This window comes from Sminthopsis crassicaudata, chromosome 1 (genome assembly GCF_048593235.1).
Source record: "Sminthopsis crassicaudata isolate SCR6 chromosome 1, ASM4859323v1, whole genome shotgun sequence".
NCBI lineage: Eukaryota > Metazoa > Chordata > Mammalia > Dasyuromorphia > Dasyuridae > Sminthopsis > Sminthopsis crassicaudata.
The window spans coordinates 741,198,790-741,214,639 of record NC_133617.1 but is presented as its reverse complement, the minus strand read 5'-3'; the positions used below and the strand labels follow the sequence as shown (position 1 = coordinate 741,214,639).

Below are 15,850 nucleotides of genomic sequence, written 5' to 3'. Positions count from 1 at the left end.
AATATTTCCAGAAAAGACTTGGGGGGATCCAAAGGAGTTTGGTGAATGCTGCCTTGGCTCAGTTTCCTTTGTGTCTCTTCCTTCCCGTAGCACTTCCTTCTTTTCTCCCATTTTCTTGTTCTTTGGAATGATGGGATCCTATGTGCTCACTAAGTGTTCTGTTGAAAACTTTTCTAAAAAAGTGGGGCAAAGTTGGTTTCCGATCCTATCTGTATGATTCATTTCACTTGGTAATGCTTTATGCAAGATCTTTACCTTAGAAAGGAAAGGAAAGAGAAGAATAGTTTCTACAAAGTATGGATGGAAATTATTTTATTGAGTACATATATTATTTTGTTTTAGAGGGATAAAAACAAAATAAAATGATTTGTAGGACACTGGTATTTCCATGGATATGGTCTCCATTGGACTAACCATCTGGATATTTGGAACGTTTAGATGCCTGACTCAACTTTTATTTTTTTCCCTGTATACCATAGTAGAGATGATTAAGCTGAAGGATGAGAAAATCTCTCTCTTTGGGTCTCTGTATTCACTTCATCCTCTAAGAATAAAATTGAGTTTTATTGAAACTTTCTAATACTCTTTTCTGCTTCATGAAGTCTTTCCTTTAAACTCTAAGAGTTTAGCTTGTCAATCCAGAGAGACTCAAGATGTTCAAGGAAAGCAGCGTCTTTTACGCAACAGACATTCATGGTCTTTATGAGCTCGGTGGGGCTTGAAAAGCCATCTGCCTCTAAAATCATACTTGATATCATGGCCAAGCTTTGAGGGAGACATGGCAATTTTGGTTCAATTTCCTGATTTACTCTGGACCAGACCAAGCCGCCAACTGGTAATGCTGTGCTGTTTATTGTCTGAGGTATTGTATCCTTCAGGGAGCCAAATAGCTTTTTATTGCCAGCAAGTGATAGACTTTCTAATTTAATTGGAGCTTCTTACACGAACGTGAAAAAATTGAGGGAGAAGCATCAAGATCATGTCTTTCAGCCAACAGACAGCATTAGCCAAATTCTTCAAATTCTCTGTGCTGTTCCTAAGTTGAAGAAGCAAAGTCTGGCCTTAGTATTCTCTAGCTCAATAACTTGCTCACTTCTGTGTTTCTAAAATAAAAAATAAACCTCATTAACCTGGCATCGGAGGGTCCAACTGCGTCTCCACTTTTATTTCTTTTTGTTCTCTCTTCTGTGGTTCAGCCCAAATCTAGCTATACTGCCAGATTCTCACCACAGGCCTTCTGTCCTAGGAGGATAGCCTTTCTTGCCCTAGGCTCCCAAACCCCAGCTGTGGTACACAAGGCTGGAGGTTGTAATTGGAGGAATAGCTTGTGGGGGTGAGAAGAACTTTGAGCTTGGAGGGCAGAAGCCGTGGTTCAGGAGTCACAGTCTAAGAGACTTGATTTCCATATCCCTAAAATGGGGAGAGTGATGGCCGGTGGGCCTTCCTTAAAAGGCCTTTAAGGCTTAAATTATGTTTGTAAAATGCTTTGTAAATAATAAACTCGTAAGTAAATGATCATTATTATTATACATTATAATACTAAATTGGGAAATAATCATGAAATAAAGCAATTTATTTGGCTGACTATAAAGAGGAAAGGTTAAATGACAGTATTTGTCCATTTCTAGCTGGGAAGGAAGGAGGGAAACTAGCACTGACTTACAGGTGCTTATAGGCCAGGTGCCAGGCCTGGGCAGGGGGCCGTCTCATGGGATCCTCACAACAGCGCAGGAGAGGCAGGTGCTTTTACCTCCTTTTTACATTGCAGGAGTCTGAAGCCAACAGGTTAAGTGACTTGTCCCGATGGAGGAGAGAGCCCCAGGGAGGACAGGGAGCTGGCTACTTAACCTGGGCCAGTTTGTGGAGAGCCTTGAATGCCAATGCAGGAGTTGATATTTAGGCCTCAGGGATAAGAACACACTGGAGCTGATTGAATGGAGCTACTTCTGCTTTGGGAAGATCACTTGGATGGATAGGGGATCAGGGAGACGTTACAGAAGGCCTGGCTGGTGAGCTACTGGAAGGTGAAAAGACGTGCTGACCCAAGAACCAAGCTCCCTCCTTGAGGAATGGCTCCTACAGGCCGCTGGGCTGGGCAGGGGAGGCCGGGGAGCTGGCTGGGCCTGGTCTGGCCTTGGAGCAGAGTGTGAGACACTGGCTGGTATGGTTGGAAAAGGGAGATGAAGCCTCTGAGGAAGGTCACGAGTAGCAAGGGATGTCTGGCAGTGCTGAGCCCTTAGTGGTTCAGGGGAAGGGGGTGTTGTGGCTTAGAGCATGTGTGAGCAAGGGGGGAGATCCATCCCATGGCAAGGAGGTTTCTCGAATGTAACATTAATATTTATTGCTTGATATGCATCGTATACAAGAAGGGTTTCTATCAAGGTTGTGGTAGTGAGAATGGACTTTTGTCGGGATATGGTTGCCAAGAAGTCTTGAATGATTTTATGAGGAAGGCAAGGGAAACGGGGCTGTTGGATCTTGGTCTGAATGTTCATTTTTGAGGAATGGGGCAGGGTGATCCCGCTGACAGAAGCGAGGCAAGTGAGAGGAGGGATCAGGTGTTTCCTTACAGATGGCAAGGTCAGTCTTGGACCTTGAAGCTTAAACTGTCCCAAAGACACCTGGGCAGAGGTGTGCAGCAGCTGTCTCAGGATCGGTCCTGCTGAGGATGACAGACCAGAAGATCAGGAGAAGATCTGTCTTGAATGAAGCATTTCAGGAATGTTCCACATTCTTACTTCTTGCCCCTCAGTCATCCCCAGAGGTGCCTTCTTACTTCCAGGATCAGATGTTAACAGAGCCCCTTCAGCCTGGCTTCCCTCCTCCTCGAGCCTTCATCCTCCATACATTGTGCAACACATTGACCCTGGCTCGCTGACTGCTCCTCAAACAGAGCACCCCCATCCTGGTTGTGCTCCCTCGAGCTTCCAGCAGCCCCGGCCTTCCCCCTGAGCTTGTTCTCCATTTACACTGTGTCTGCCGTTGTGTCTCCCACAGGAGTGGGGGCTCCTGCAGGGAAGGCTTTGTGACCTGGGTCTCTGGGCCTTGGTGACTGCTGACAGCTTGCTTACAAGTACAGAATGGTGTGAAACCGCCTTCAGATGCACATTTTGCTCCATTTTTACAAGTACCATAGGTTCTGGGTTTGGGAAGCCGGTGACACACTTTATAGAGATTCAGACACACTCTGAGGTTAGAGAACGACACATTTCCTTCCATTCCTCAAATTTAATCAATCATTCAGCTGATATTCACCCAGTGGTAGAATGTCCAAGGGGCCATGCTGGGCCCCCCAAGGCATATGCACATTAGTAAGAAGGTGGTCCCTGTTCTCTAAGTTAGTCTCTGAAGTAAACCCTGTCGGCCCTGTGCCCATAACGAAAGGAGGAGATTGCACGATGTCCTGTCGTGACCGTGTCTTGATGGAAGAGCTGGCAGTTACTTTGGAGGTTCGTTCACTCAACAAAATACTTCTCCTGGGCCCGTGTGTTCAGAGCCCTGCATCTCTGCTCCAGTTGTTCTGATTCTCCCAACAGCTGAGGGTTACGTAGCACTTTGTTGTTGTTCAGTCTGACTCTGTGGGACCCTGCTCCATGCCTGTGATGGGGCAACGAGATGGCTTCCTTTCCCTTGTGCTCCCTCTGTCTAATATGTGAACATGAGTATGGATGTTCTCTGTCTTCCTCTCGAGCTCCAACTTTTAAATTAATGCCCTGTGGCCACACTCAGGTAGTGGTTGAGTTGATAGGAAGTGTGTTATCCAGGATCACTTGGTGTCAACTGCTTATATCGATCCAGATTGTCCCCAGAGGAGGTCTCTTTTCTTTCTCTTCTCTTCTCTTCTCTTCTCTTCTCTTCTCTTCTCTTCTCTTCTCTTCTCTTCTCTTCTCTTCTCTTCTCTTCTCTTCTCTTCTCTTCTCTTCTCTTCTCTTCTCTTCTCTTCTCTTCTCTTCTCTTCTCTTCTCTTCTCTTCTCTTCTCTTCTCTTCTCTTCTCTTCTCTTCTCTTCTCTTCTCTTCTTTCCCTTCCCCTTCCCTTCCTTCCTTCATTTTCTTTTCTTTTCTTTCTTCTTTCCTGTCTGTCTCTCTGTCTCTGTCTCTATTTTTTGCTGAGGCATTTGGGATTAAGTGACTTGCCCCGGATCACACAGGTTTTATTTTTACAAATATTTCTAAGGGTCTCAATTATAGCTCCTCTTACTTGGTGGGCATCTGTCACAAGTTGCTCAGTAAATCGAAGCTACCTCTGTAGTGTCTGGGGGCTGCCCACCTTTGGGAGTCAAGTTGTATAGTGGAGGCAGGAAACAGTTATCAGGCCATAGACATTTTTACATAAGATCAATGGAGCTGTTTTGGAAAACTCTACCTCTGCAGGCTGGAAAGCTTTTACTAATTTAGTTTCATCACCCAAACTTTAGACGAACAATTGATGACTAATGGGCACTTTTCTCTCCTTCTTTGGCGGCTGTTTTGACAGAACGGTATCGAATCCAGAGCGAACAGTTTGAAGACCTTTGGCTTATTACCAAGGAGCTCACTCTTCGTCTTCAGGAGCACTTTGAAAAACAGGGAATCAAAGATTTCACTTGTTCTTTCTCGGGCTGTATTCCTCTGCAAGAATATTTTGACCTAATTGACCAGCATTTTGAGGTATGTCTGATAATGTAAATTATTATTATAATCATAGTGTTCTTTCTCTGGTACGTGAATATTCTTCTATCTTAATTCATTTTTATCTGACGTTATCTTTCCAATAGGAATGGCGTATTTAGGTTGATCCTTCTATCTGTCTAATTTCCCTAAGACTAATGAGCCATATTTATGAGACTAGAAGAACAAGTTGCAGCTCAGGGGGCAGCTAGATGGTGCAATGGATAGATTGCTAGGCGTGGAGTCATCTTCATGAGATCAAATCTGACCTCAGACACTTTCTAACGCTGTGACTCTGGACAAATCATTTAATCCTGTTTGCCTCAGTTTCCTTACCTGTAAAATGAATTGGGTAAGGAATGGAAAACTACTCCAAGAGCTCCACCAAGAAAACCCCAAATGGGTCATGAAAAGTCAGTCACGGCTGAACATTGATTCAGCAAAGTTGGAAGTGGACTGGGCCTGGAAGCAACTTAATTGGTCCATGGCTTCAAGCCCAGGACTTTTTAGCATAGGGCTCTAAATTAATGACTTGAAATCTGTCTAAAGTTTGTGGCCTTCAAGCTAAGGACCCCCAGACTAGAGGTAATGGGCTTGATAGTTTTGGACAAACAGACTAGAAGTTACATGTAGTCATTAATTTCTCAAAGTACACCTTGATAGCTTATACATCTATTCCAAACAGGCTTCCAGGATTGGAAATTCTTCTTTTTGGCTTTACCTGCAGAGCAGCAAATACTTGGAAAAAGGCACTCGTAATGTTCTGCCTCAGATTCCTTTGGAATTCTTTGGAGCCATAGCTCCACTTCCCATATCATATAAAAAATCCTCTGCTTGGCATTCAATGCCCTAGTCTCTTCCTCGCTTTCCAAGCCTCCGACACCTTATTCCCCAACATGTGCTCTTCTATCCAGTGGGCCTGACTTCTGGTGGGGCCAGGAACAAGACCTTCCATTTCTCAGCTCCCAACATTCTCTCTGGCTGGAATGCTCTCTCTCCTCTGCCTCCTGGCTTCCCTTTAAGTCCCAACTAAAATCTCTTCTTCCCAAGGAAGCCTTTCCCCAGTCCTCTTAATATTAGTTCCTTCCCTCTATTTATTATTTTCTGTTGTATATTTATCGATATATTTACATATCTGTCTGTTTTTCCATCCACCCATCCATCCATCTTGTTTGTATACATGTTTGTTTTCTCCCCTACTGAATTGTAAGCTCAGTGAGGCTAGGGGCTGGCTTTTCTTTCTTTGTATACTTTTGATACATAGTAGGTTCTTAAAAAGAGTTTATGACTAACTGATTAACATCTGGTAAATAATGTAGGAATCAGATTGGCTAATTTTATTTTGAAGAAAGTGAGATTAAAAAGGGAAAGAGATGAATTTTCTTATTTGACTTGTAATTGGTTTTAAAGGCAATTCCCAAATGGAAGTGACAAAAGTGATTTGTTGAATGTCAATATTATTACGTGGATTGTCTAGGCTGCCAAGGTGACTGCTTGGTAATAGGCTTTTTCGTATATTAAAGTCTGCATGTGTGAAAAATCAATCATGCCACTTTACGTGCATGTCTTATATATTTAAAAATAATTAACTTCACTAAGTTTTTAATATCTTATAAATATATTCTGAATCTCAGGGCAATATTTAAGGGGCCTGAATGAGAATCAATTCCAAATAGTAACAAATATATTCATATTAAACCATGCGAGATAAAATAACCTTCCTCTCATGTTATCTTCATTTCACTATAAAGCTCCATGAGGGCAGAGACTGTCCCTTTGGTCTTTTTCTCTCTGGTGCCTAGGACAGGGCTTGGCTTCCTACAGGTGGTTACTCAATGCTCTTTGGGTGATTGACTAAATATGCACGCCTTTGGTTCTAAGATCTGGCCAAAAGATGGCACTAAGTTAATCTCCTCAGAACCCAGTAGCTTAGTATGTTTTTAAGAGATATTGCTGTTCACTTCTACAAAATAATATTCATGTGGGCCGTGAAAGTGAAGTTTCAGTCAAATTTCGCTTTAGTCTTCAGGTGTTCAGAATTAAAGTAAGAATTTCTATACAGAATAAATCCCTAATTCTGGACAGCATCAGCTCCTTGGAGAATAAAGAGCATGCAAAAAGATTTTCTTTGACTTTTGGAGTTCTTGTCAGAAAGGGAAATTCAGCAAAGATCAGTATATTTTTATGCCAAATGCTTTCAATTTTGGGGTGTCTGAATTTTTCCTGTTACAGCAGTCTGATATGTATGCTACATGACGTATAAAAATGGCCTATTGCAAATTACATTTTTCATTTGTTTCCCTCTTTCAGCCTGTTTTGGGTGAGATGAATTTGGAATTTCATTGGTACAGGGTAAAAAATCTTTCTCCCTACGCAGACTTGTAATTTGCAGTCTAGCCTGTGTCTGGGGAACTCAGAGATCTGGGGACTTGTCCATGGTCAGACAGCAGCCGGATACCGACTATGGCGTGCTGCCTGTCCTGTTCTGTTTCATGGTAATTGTAGTCAGATCACTGTAGTCCTTCAAACAGTTCTGTGATTCAAATTTTTTTTTAATTAACAATAGAAACTGCTAGTTAATCGCCTCCTTTGTGGTGCCTTTGGAGGAGACACTGTCTACCCCTAGCATCGATCCTTAGGCAGCTTTCCTAGCAGCAGGTCAGCTACCTCCTGTGTCCGGCATCCTCATTGGGGAAAGCTCACAGCTTTCTTTTTTCTTTCATTTACAATGTACCCATGTCATTTGCCTGAATGTGCCTCCTTTTATGTTCTATGTGTATATGGTAAGAAAATACTCATACATAATTAAGCTATATTTAAAAAACCCATTGTCCTTTCCCCACTATTTCTGGCTTCTATTCCCCTAACACACACACACACACACGCACACACGCACACACGCACACATCTCCCCTCCCCAAGACTCATTTCTTTATTTGCTGTTGGGTAACTTCACACTCTCTCCAACTTCTGCTAATACCATTTAGTCATCTTTGGGAGTTATTGAAATGGAAAGATTTTCTTCTTTATTGCTTTTTATAAGAAACAAGTGCCTCTCTCTCCAGTTCAGTTTTTCCACCGCTTGGCTGCATTTTGCAGTTGTTGCATTTCCATAAAGTTGCTGGATTGATGAATTATCGAGGTGCATTGCCTCATTTCAAAAATGATTTCCTTCGACTTGTTCTGCTGCCCCTGGAAGCTCTTTCCACCAGAATGCCCCCTGGGTCATGGGGCATCTTCCATTTTATCAAGAGAAGTGAAAATATTTTTGTTGATGATAAGCTGTTGTTGTTTGGGGGCCAAACAGAACAAGCTGAATCCTCCTTCCACCCCGTGACACGTCAGGGACGTGTTGATGGTCATCACTTGTCCCACCACGTGCTTCTTCTCTAAGCTAAACATTCACTCTTGTTATTGTTCAGCCATTTTTCAGTTGCATCTGACTCTTCCTGACTCTGTGTGGGGTATTCTTGGCAGAGGTACTGGAATAGTTGGCCATTTCCTTCTCCAGCTTGTTTTACAGATGAGGAAACTGAGGCACACAGAGTGATGTGATTCGTGCAGGGTCACTCAGCTACTAAGTGTTTGAGACCACACTTGACCTCGGAGAGCCAGGCCTGGCTCTCTGTGCACTACTGCACCACTGAACCACGTGGCTCTTCTCTGCCCTGAACCGTGTGCTTGCCCATCTTTCCGGCCAATCAGAGATATCTGTTTGAGATGCCTGTCTACCACATCCTGCTCTGCTCCATAGGCCTTCTTCATCCTTGTCCTTGCGTGTGGCAGATCTCTCTTGAATGATTGTTGTTGGCAGCTGCCTTTGCTCTTGGATTTTTGATAGGATAGCCTCCTAACACTCTCAGAAGCTTTAATGGTAGAATACATCTGCCCTGTGGACATTTCCACCCAGAGCTGATGCTCAGGGAATGACTGAACTAGATCCAGGGTAGTGTCTGTCATGGAATGGGAGGGACTGCTTTTGAAGAGAGCCTTTGAGGCCCACTTTACTCTGTTGAGAAAGATTCTTAGTTGTAGTCAAAGTTTCCTGCTCACCAAAAAGACCAAAAAAAGTCTTTTTTTTTTTTTCTTTTTTTTTTTTTTTTTTTTTGCTAAGGCAATGAGGGTTAAGTGATTTGCCCCGTGTCACACAACCAGGAACTGTTAAGTGTCTGAGGCCAGATTTAAACTCAGGTCCTCCTGACTTTGGGGCCGGTGCTAGGTCTTTCATTTCTAATAGTCCATAGCCTTTTTGGAGGATAAAGCAAGTGGTTGGGTTGCTGGATCAAAATGAACAATTTTCTAACTTTTTTTTTTATGCAGAATTTATGCTTCCCCCAAAAAAAACTTTCAGTTCAAAAATTTAATCTAAACGTTAGTGTAGTTTAGATTTTAGCTGGGAAGTCACAGCTCCTGATTGTCAGTTAAGCGGGCCTGGTTTTCTATAGCTGGGTCAGCATCGGCTTTTTCTATTTTTTCACTTCTTGGCTAATTTGATGGTTGTGAAGTGGTTGTTTTAAAAGCCATTCCTCTGGTTAGTAGCAAGTGTGAGCTCTTTTTCAGATGTGTTCAGAGTTGATGTTTTTTCTTTGGAAAGGTCTTTCTTCATCTCCTTTGATCACCACCTATTGAAGGCTGGCTCCTGATCATATCAATCTGTGTCTATTTCCTTCCAGGTTTTGATGTCAAGACTTTTTTCCAGGAGCTTTTCTTGGAAAATTCCCCTGCAGTCCCTCTCTTTTCTTTTATGAATAAGTTTTGTTAATTTCCTTTTGTTATTATTATTTTTTTTAACCTCACAGTCTTTCCGACACAGACACCCCCTTCACTCCTACTGATCCTTCCCATGTCATTTATCTTTTTTTGTCACTTCAGCTAGGTTGATTTTATTTGTATAAAAGCTTTTTATTTTACATGACAACATTATCTTTTATAATTCTCTGTTGTGATGCTGGTAGTTAGAAAGCCATTCACTTTCTAGTTGTGAAAAATATAGTCCTTTATTCTCTCCTAGTTCATTATGATGTGACTTTATATGACAAGTCATTTTCATTTTGCTGATAGGATAATTTGTAGAGAGAGGATATAGGCATTTCCCCCTATGCTCTTACTCATCCATTAGTTATAGCATGAAATGGATTTTTCAATTTATGCTTGCATTCATAAACATTCTGATGACACAGTCCGTTTTCCTATACATTCAGTACATTAATTCTTAAAAGATAGACATTTTCATCAGCTGTCTAGACACATTGCACACACCACACACACACACACACACACACACACACACACACACACGCAATATGCCTCAAATGGGGATTTCATGCTTTGTATTTACTTTGTGAAATAATAGCAGCCTCATTTTACAGATATTTTCATTATTTATTTTATTTTAATTTTCTTTATTGAAGCTTTTTATTTTTAAAAACATATGCATGGGCAATTCTTCAACATTAACCCTTGCAAAACCTTGTGTTTCAATCTCTGCCCCTTCCCTCCACCTCTCCCCTAGATGGCAAATAGTCTAATATATGTTAAACATGGTAGGATTATATGTTAAATCCAAGATATAAAGATGTATTTATACAATTATCTTGCCGTACAAGAAAAATCAAATCAAACAAACAAAAAAAGAGCAATAAAATAAAATGCAAGCAAACGAGTGTTTTAATTTTCAACAGTATCTTATTATTACTACGAGAAATGCTTTAAAAGAATAGTGGATCTCAAGCTCAAGAGCATTTCTGTAGTACTTGTTCTATGCTAGATGTGAATTCATTAGTGAGCTGCTTGGCCATCTCCAATTTTCATCCTAAACATGTCTGATGGGGCAGAGGATCTTTGTGGGCCAGTTAATTAGAATTTTGGACGTTTTTCCATTATAGCTCCGATTGAATGGAGAAAAAGTGGAAGAACTGCTCTCTGAAAGGGCCATCCAGTTCCGAGCCATAGAGCGCCGGCTGCTGACCAGGTTCAAAGATAAGAACCCGGCCCCTCTCCAGCATCTGGACACCCTGTTGGACGGCACGTACAAGCAGGTCAGTGCACTCGTAGTCGTTTTTCCCCCGGGATGCTGGAGGTGGGATTCAGTATGGGGGTTTGCTCCAGGGCGGTCAGCAGCATAAACTTCTCTGGCTGGAGCTCAGAAGTGTTTGGGGGCTTCCCGTCATCACCACTCCTGCCCTCAGATCTCATCCTGATGAGCCGGTGAACAAGGCATCCTTTCCTTTTTCCCTGTTCTTGAGGCTCCCAGGTGAGTGTCGTAGGCCCTGTTTGGTTTTCATAGAGGCTGTGATTGAAGTGAAGGCCTCCTCCTCAGACTCCCTGGGCTTGAACTTGGGATGGATGCTTCAGGGATGGGATCCTGTATCAGAGAGCCCCCAACATGCTCCTCGTGGTGCTTCTCATTTGGGGAGCTCGCCGGGCCGCTATGGTGCGGGTCCTGGCCAGACAAGTAAGTACTTTTCCATAGCTTTAAAATGGATCTCTTATTTACTTATCCAGAACATACATTTAACCAGATGATACCATATAGACTGAAGGACTCCAGAAAACTTTCTAATCACCAAAAAGTGGCCGTCTGAGTCTTTTTACCTTTACTGTGGCAATTCTGCTAGGCTTTATTTATCCTGGACTTTTTCTCGGTTAGTGTAACAATTGCACACGGTGTCTCTGAGTAAGCTCCTAGAAGGTACAATGTCATGAGTGCCCCTGCTCTGGTAGTTGGGAGTCCGCCAAGCGAATTCTCTAGTCTCAGGATCTGTGGCCCAGTGAAGAATGTGGGTTCTGAGGGTAGAAGGGAAGGAGACATCCATCGGGGCTGTTCTCCTCTTGGCCCTTTGTGCTTCTGTCTCTCCTCTCTGGCGCTGGCTCTCTAAAGAAGTCTCAGAAGGTCCTGAATAGAACAGCTCAGGATTGGCCGTCTGTCCCACGCCCAGGGGTTGCTGTGGGTTCTGGGTGCTCACTCTGGCCCTTGGTCCAGAAGTAACTGGGGGCTCTTAAAGGATTTCATGGCACCCGGCTCGTCATTGGCAATGTCCTTTCCCAAGGGATTGCTGCCTCATCCTTAATCCTACATATCTTTGGATTAATCACAGTCTCAGTTATGATTTTAATAGAATTTGATGAGACTTTGACTCTAGACATATTCTGAGACAAAGTGACACATTTTTGTTTGTTTTTGCATTTTTAATTTTTATTTTTTATACAGCAGCATATAAAATATTAAGAGAGGAGAAGTACTTGTTCAGCATTTACCATGTGCTGGGCGCCGGGTTAAATTCTGAAAGTCAAAGTTCACCCACATCAGTGAGATCTTAGATCCACTGAAGATTGACTTTCTCTTTGACTTTCAGTTTTCATTTAGTTCTTTATTTGGTAAGATTTCCTTTCATATCTTTTATGAATTAAAGTTCAACTTTTGTGCCTTACAGTTTTTTTTTTTTAATTAACAAGCATTTGTTTTCTCTTTATCCTATCGTGGAAAATGAAACATGTTAGAGGTTTCATGGGAAAATAGGGCCATTAATGAATCATTAGTGGAGCTGTGAATTGGGGGGGCTGTGGCGGAAATCAGTTTGGAACTATGCTCACAAGGATTCTCAGCCGAGCGTACCCTTTGATTCACCAGTGTCGCTACTAGGTCTGCACCCCAAAGAGATCAAAGAGAGAGGAAAAGGGTGCTAAACCCCACTTTACTTATATGTGAAAACAAATATTTGTAGAGATAGATGAAACTAAGGGGGTGTCTGTCATTTGGGAAATGGATGAATGAAGTTTATTAGTTTTATGTTAATCTTTAATACATAGTACTTTCAAAATCACAGATAAGAAAGGTAAAAACTTCTCTCTAATCATTCATTAACTTGGGATATTGAAACAACCTTCAAAATTAATTTAGGAAAAAACCATGAATTTTGCAAATTGTTTGAAGTATAAATTCATAATATGTTTCAGGTTCCTGTTAAATTACAGAGTCAGTTAAGGCTACTGGAGTCCACTTGTTTTATCCCACTTAATAGAATTGTGTAGCCTGGAGAAGCCAGGGTGACAACTCCCTTGTGGGGTGTCGTGGGGCGTGGGCAGTTCCGCATGGCCTCTAGAGGCAGAAGGAGCAGGAGTGGGCAGGATTTCCAGAGATACTTTCCAGCTTTGTCTGAAATGGGGACTTGTCCCAAAGCAGAACGGGTTTTCTTGGGTCGTGGTGGTCTCCCCTTCAGTGGAGGGCTCCAGGCAAAGACTGGCTGACCATTTACAAGGAGGTTGTAGAGGCAATGCTTTCATGAGCCTAGGTTGTTCTAGATGGCCACGGAGGACCCTTCCAACTCAGAAGTGCCCCGGTTTTCCATTTTTGAGAGTAACAATAATACATTAGAGTAGAAAATTATTAAACTCTTCCCCTGCCTCCCACCCTTCCCCTCTTTTAAGGAAACAATGACTTTGGAGGCTTTAAAAATTTGTATCTTGTTGCTATCTTTGGGGAAAGGTGAGTGAACTTGTGGAATATTTATTTCTCTATAACATTAACCATGTTGTATAACATGTATAACATAGATTGAGAGACAACACGGTGTCTTGGATGGAGAACAGGGACCTCCTGCTTCTGGGAGACCTGGGAAGGTCACCTGAGAGAGGGGCAGCGCCATTGACCCTGGTCATTCTCAAAAGCCCCGATGGTAGGAACTGCTGATTTCTGCTTGAACAGAAAATCCCTTATTATAAGCTCCTGACACTGGTGAAATCCCAGATCTGCTTGAAAAAACACAAACAACTTTCCCCATCTCTCCCAACCCCCACAAGTTGGCCCTCTCTTTCCAAGGTGATGCTGCCATGACTTTAACTGCCATTCTTCTCATCCCTCTTGGAGAGTGCTCCTAGTGGTCACTGGGTACTCCCGTAGCCCCCTGGATACTGCTGCTCACGCCTCCCTCTCCTGGCAGCCCTGGTCCAGTGAGCAGGTGGATCTGTTGTGTTGTATCAGGACTCTGCGGAACAATCGATTGCATTCGTTATTCTAGTTCCTACTGAGGACGCGGAATCTAATTTAGTTAAATGTGGGTTGGGTGATCATTGTACCGCTAGACCCCCTGCTGGAGGCTGTGGCCTGTGACCCAGCACCTTCACTCTTGGACCTTAAAAATCTAGGGTCGGTCCTGGCTGGTGATGGGGGAGGTGAGCACATGTAGGCAGAATGTGCTGAGTGACCCGGGGAGGGGCTGGAAAGACCCAAAGCTAATGCCATCACAGGCACGTGGCTCAGAGGGATGCTCAGACTGTCCGGGCATCCCTTGCCCTGTGGGCAGACTGCCCCAAGGTTGAGGTAACACTTAGGGAGAGCTCCCCAAGGAGCAAGGGGGGGGGTGGAGGTTGGAGAAATGGTCATCCTTAATATTAGACAAAGTGACGCATTTTTGTTTGTTTTTGCATTTTAATTTTAACTTTTTATATAGCAGCATAAAATATTCAGAGAGGAGAAGGAGAAGTACTTGTTAAGCATTTACCATATGCTGGGCTCCAGGTTAAGTTCTGGAAGTCAAAGTTCAAGCAGTAAAACAGGCCCTGGATGCTGACCCTCAGGTTCTTAGAGGGGAGAAGTGGCTGGGGAGGCGTGTTCTGGACCAAGCCGGGCCAGTGTCGTAAAGCCAGAGAGTAGTCGATGAAAGTGCTTTTCTTTGGTGTGGTTGTGAGAGCTAAAGTTCTGTTCTTCGAGCTGGAAAGAGTGTGTGTGCGTGTGTAAATGTATGTATGTGTGTGTAAGTGTATGTGTGTGTGTGAATGTGAATGTGCAAGAGCATGCTTGGGTGTCATTTCCCCCTTTGAAGCTGCTTTTTACTACCCAGACTGTCCTTCCTCTTTATCTCCAATCTACGGGATTTTATTGCACTTTATGGCTGAGCTCAAACATGGCCTTCTTCAAGGGGGTTTCCCTAATTTATTCCCCCCCACATTGACAAAGGGGTGCAGTGAGGGCCCGGCTTGTGGCTTTGGCCCTCGTCGCTCCCCTTCCCTGAGCTTGGTGCTCGGCCTACAGGGCCAGCCACAGAGTGAGGGTGACGAGTGCATGGGTCGGGCCTCCTGGTTTTTGTGGTGCTTTTCGGGCTGCGTTTTTTTAATCTTTTGTTCCCTGGTTCCATGCCCAGGACGTGATGGGGCCAGAAAGCCAAGCTCTGGACAGCTGAGGTGGACGTTTGCTCGGGGGTCCATACCCACCTGGCTGTGTTAGTTCTTTATGGTTTTCCCTGAGAGGACCCTAGAGTGTGCTTTTAGCAGATGTCACTGTTGCTAAAGAGCCATGTTGTATTCCCGTGGTATCGCCCTTGGCCACCATGTCTTTCCACATGGCAAGAAGTCCATTGAATGTTTGCTGAGTGAAGTGGGTTTTCCCCCCCACATCATGATAATTCTTTTCCATTGGTTAAATTTCTCTGGGAAAAGGTGGCTATCAGGAACACTGTTTTTGCATTCTTTCATTTCTCATTTCAAACAATCCCCAGCTTGTCTAGATGGCCTCCAGTCTCTTCCCATCTGTACCTGTCTCACCGCATGTTGCTTTTGACTTTGGCCCTACCCAGAGGCTAATGTGGCTGCAGATGGACAACTAATCCTGAAGTCAATCCCATCCACTTAACTAGTCATTTCTTAGCTCGTGCTTCTGTTCCTGCCACGCTCAATGTCTCCTGACTCACTGTTTGAAGAAAGTATGTTGGCCAGCTGAGTTGTCTTCAAAACTTGGGCCCCTTACCTTCCTAATTAATTCTGAGCCATATTTTCTGACATAAGAGCTTAGAGTCAAGGGACCTTCGAGGTCATATCCCTCATTTTATACGCGAAGAAACAGAGATGTAGGTCACATAGAACCAGGATCCAGCCTTGGCCCTCCTTGTCCCAAGTACCTTTTCTGGTCCACTGACCTTCATGTGGAAGTCTCGGGGTAGCAGTGCATTCATGCAGCCCCTCAGGAATTTGCCTCATTGGGGGCTTTGTAGAACTTCTTTTCTAAGTCTTCTCTGGCAGATTAGCACCAGCGGATTGGATCACAAGCGAAATGTCCTTATTTGCAGGTCCATTACTCTTGTGTATCATTAACACAACCAAGGAGGATGGCCTTTTGAAATTCAGTTCAGTTCAGCAATTTATGCCTGTTATAATTCTGGAGATTCAAATTTTTAAAATGAGATTCTTTGCTTCAAAGGATTTCTGGTC

The 15,850-nt window shown here is 43.4% G+C and overlaps 1 protein-coding gene across 5 annotated transcripts in view; it reads left to right on the top strand.

The window, feature by feature from the left end:
• BBS9 (Bardet-Biedl syndrome 9) overlaps positions 1–15,850 on the top strand; it is a 300,830-nt gene that overhangs the window by 132,277 nt on the left and 152,703 nt on the right. For all 5 annotated transcript variants that reach the window (XM_074284314.1, XM_074284313.1, XM_074284315.1 and 2 more), the window contains 2 exons: positions 4,476–4,648; positions 10,534–10,686. In XM_074284314.1, coding sequence (XP_074140415.1) covers positions 4,476–4,648; positions 10,534–10,686 — 326 coding nt within the window. The remainder of the gene's footprint in view (positions 1–4,475; positions 4,649–10,533; positions 10,687–15,850) is intronic.